The 2,503-nt window shown below is 36.2% G+C and overlaps 1 protein-coding gene across 1 annotated transcript; it reads right to left on the bottom strand.

Moving 5' to 3' along the window:
* Positions 1-1,973: 1,973 nt before the first annotated feature.
* Positions 1,974-2,503, bottom strand: LOC106537396 (phospholipase A2; the record flags this gene model as incomplete). The annotated part of the gene is given in 2 exon segments (XM_014034778.1): positions 1,974-2,254; positions 2,397-2,503. Coding segments are annotated over 2 exon segments (250 nt in total), but the record flags the coding sequence as incomplete, so codon positions are not given.

Raw genomic sequence — 2,503 nt, 5'->3', positions numbered from 1 at the left:
GAATAAAAGCAGAAACACTAATCCTTAATTTTTTTTACCTTTTCTTACCCTTTATCCTTTGCCAACCCTAAGTGAAAGTGCCAGTAAATTGTTTAGTTAAAACATCAGAGCTGACGTTTACTGTTCTATATAAGTAATCTGAGTTTTAATGTGAAAGAAAAGTCGGACGCGGGTTTTTTATCTCATTTTAACTTGGACGCTATTATAGGAAGTCCACAATCAGGCGTAATTTATGATTTGTTCAATTTGTGTAAATAAATGATTGCATAATCTTTTATGAATCAACTTGAACTCGTCTAACGTTCCCTCATTGTGTCACTCTTCACTTTGTACAGACAAATATTAAAGTAATGAGGAAAACCTTGGTAAAATATCTCTCATAACCTTGTTATGAGAAGGTGTAGGGGAGGGGGCTTATTTTACATAAGTAACTCATTCCTACATATAGGTGTGTGTGTTTTGTGTATATTAACGAGGTTAACTATTGTACGTAGGTGTGAATGTGTATATGTGCGTATATGTATATTCGTGTGTATGGGTATATATACATACATCTGTTTAAGTTTGGTCACTGGGTGTTTGCTCTCTTCATTTGCTGATGGCCAGATGTTGGGTGTGGTGTCCTGTTATTGGTGTTCATTTCACGTCACATAATTTCCATCGGTTTCTCTCTTTACTGTTATATTTCTCTTCTACTTTTTCTTTTTTCTACAGTATTAAAAAAAAGCCACTGATGATGCAGAAAGTAAACATTCAGTTTTGTTTTCTACTGAAGTGGCAAAAAAAGATATAGAAGCAGTCTCATATTTTTGCTTTGAGTTGAGAGCTAAAATTTGGGTTACGAGCGAACTTCACACACCCCACTGCTAGATGGTGTCACGAATGCAGGAGTGAACACCCTAATAGGTGTTCACCATCTCATTTAGCTTTAAGCAGTTAGCTCGCGGTTCAAGCGTTTGTGTTCCACTCGCAGTTTTTTATAAAATTTCACAAACCAGCTTTTGCCGACTATGGGACCAAAAAAGGTGAGAACAAAAGGATGGCACTGAGAAAAAGCGGATGATGTGCATTGAACTGAAGAAAGAAATTGTTGAAAAACACAAGGCATGCATGTAGTCGACTTAGCAAAGCAGTATGAGCTCAGCACTTCCAGTCTGCACCATATCGAAGCTGTACATTTAACAGTGTACTTAAACTACTGTAGTTCATTGCAGAAAATATATTCAGTTTTGTGTTATTCTTAATGATTTTACTGTTATAAAAGTGTTTTTTTGGGAGTCTGGAAGAGATTAAGGGCATTTCAATTTCTATGGGGAACACTGATTTGACACGTAATTTGAGAAAAGCTCAATCTCAGGACAAGTTAAAACTTGATAAACTCAAGGCACCACTGTACTTGTAAGTGGTTAAGTTGTAACAAATTTATGCACTTTTATAGACTCAGACTCTTTACACATACAATAATTCAGACATTTTTATTATCCCACAGCACATCTGATATTACAGTAAAGTAAATTCCTTAAAGAGTTCATAATTTTCTTGAACAGCAGAGAGGGCTTGCTCTCAGTGAACACCATGTGGAAACACGGCTGATAAGACCGGGACTTCTGGTTTCCAGCAGCATGGCTTTGCTTGCTTCAGCCATGAGCAATAAAAAATAAAATAAAAATAACAACTTCGCTCAGATCCAGTACTAGACTGGTTGTATGGTCATTTTCACATTTTAATCCATTTATCATGTGGTTTTGTCACAACTCCAGTTAACACTAAAACTTACAATACATTTCCATTTGTTTTTCCTAAATGTTCTGCTACAACTCAGTCCTTTATAGACATGATTAAGGGTTGACTATTGAAATTCTATATTTGAGGAGTCGTTTTAAAGGCAGGTTCTGGAGATTTTTGCTGACACGATTAAATGAAATGGCTAAATGAAATTTGAATAGTTTTAAACCCACAAAAAGAAATGAAAACAAGTTTAATTGAAGGATTAAAACTAAAAACCCATTAGAAATATTGTTTGGGTGATCATTGTGACAAAAGCTCTCCAAACAAACTCTGGCTTTATCAGCTTTTAATGAAATCCAACAATCACTTCATCAGTCTCTCCTTTAATGCAAGGCTGTTTTTTCACAGCGGGAACTTGAATACAGGTGTTCGTTTTGAGGGTTGTAGGTTTTATTGCTGAAGCAGTGAGCCGCTGCTCGGTCACACTCACACAGAGCAGCCTGACACTCGTCATTAGAATCTGAATCTGTAGAGAGTCAGGACAGGAGAGTCAGCATTTAAAGAGAAAGATTCAGCTTTTCCTCATTAAAAAACCCACACCACAAAATTCCATGACTAAAACTGGAGAAACTACATGTTCAAGTATCCACAGTAACTCATATCCTTACCTGAGCAGGTCACCTGTTGATCAACACAGCTGTATTTGTAAATGAGGAGGAAAGGATTTATAAAGATAGATTCACATCCTTGAGTCATTTTGAATGTCTCATAGCAT

The sequence above is a fragment of the Austrofundulus limnaeus genome, unplaced genomic scaffold (assembly GCF_001266775.1).
Source record: "Austrofundulus limnaeus strain Quisiro unplaced genomic scaffold, Austrofundulus_limnaeus-1.0 Scaffold2293, whole genome shotgun sequence".
In the NCBI taxonomy this organism is placed as follows: Eukaryota; Metazoa; Chordata; class Actinopteri; order Cyprinodontiformes; family Rivulidae; genus Austrofundulus; species Austrofundulus limnaeus.
Note: the sequence above shows the minus strand (reverse complement) of the source record. Positions and strands in the feature narration are given on the sequence as shown.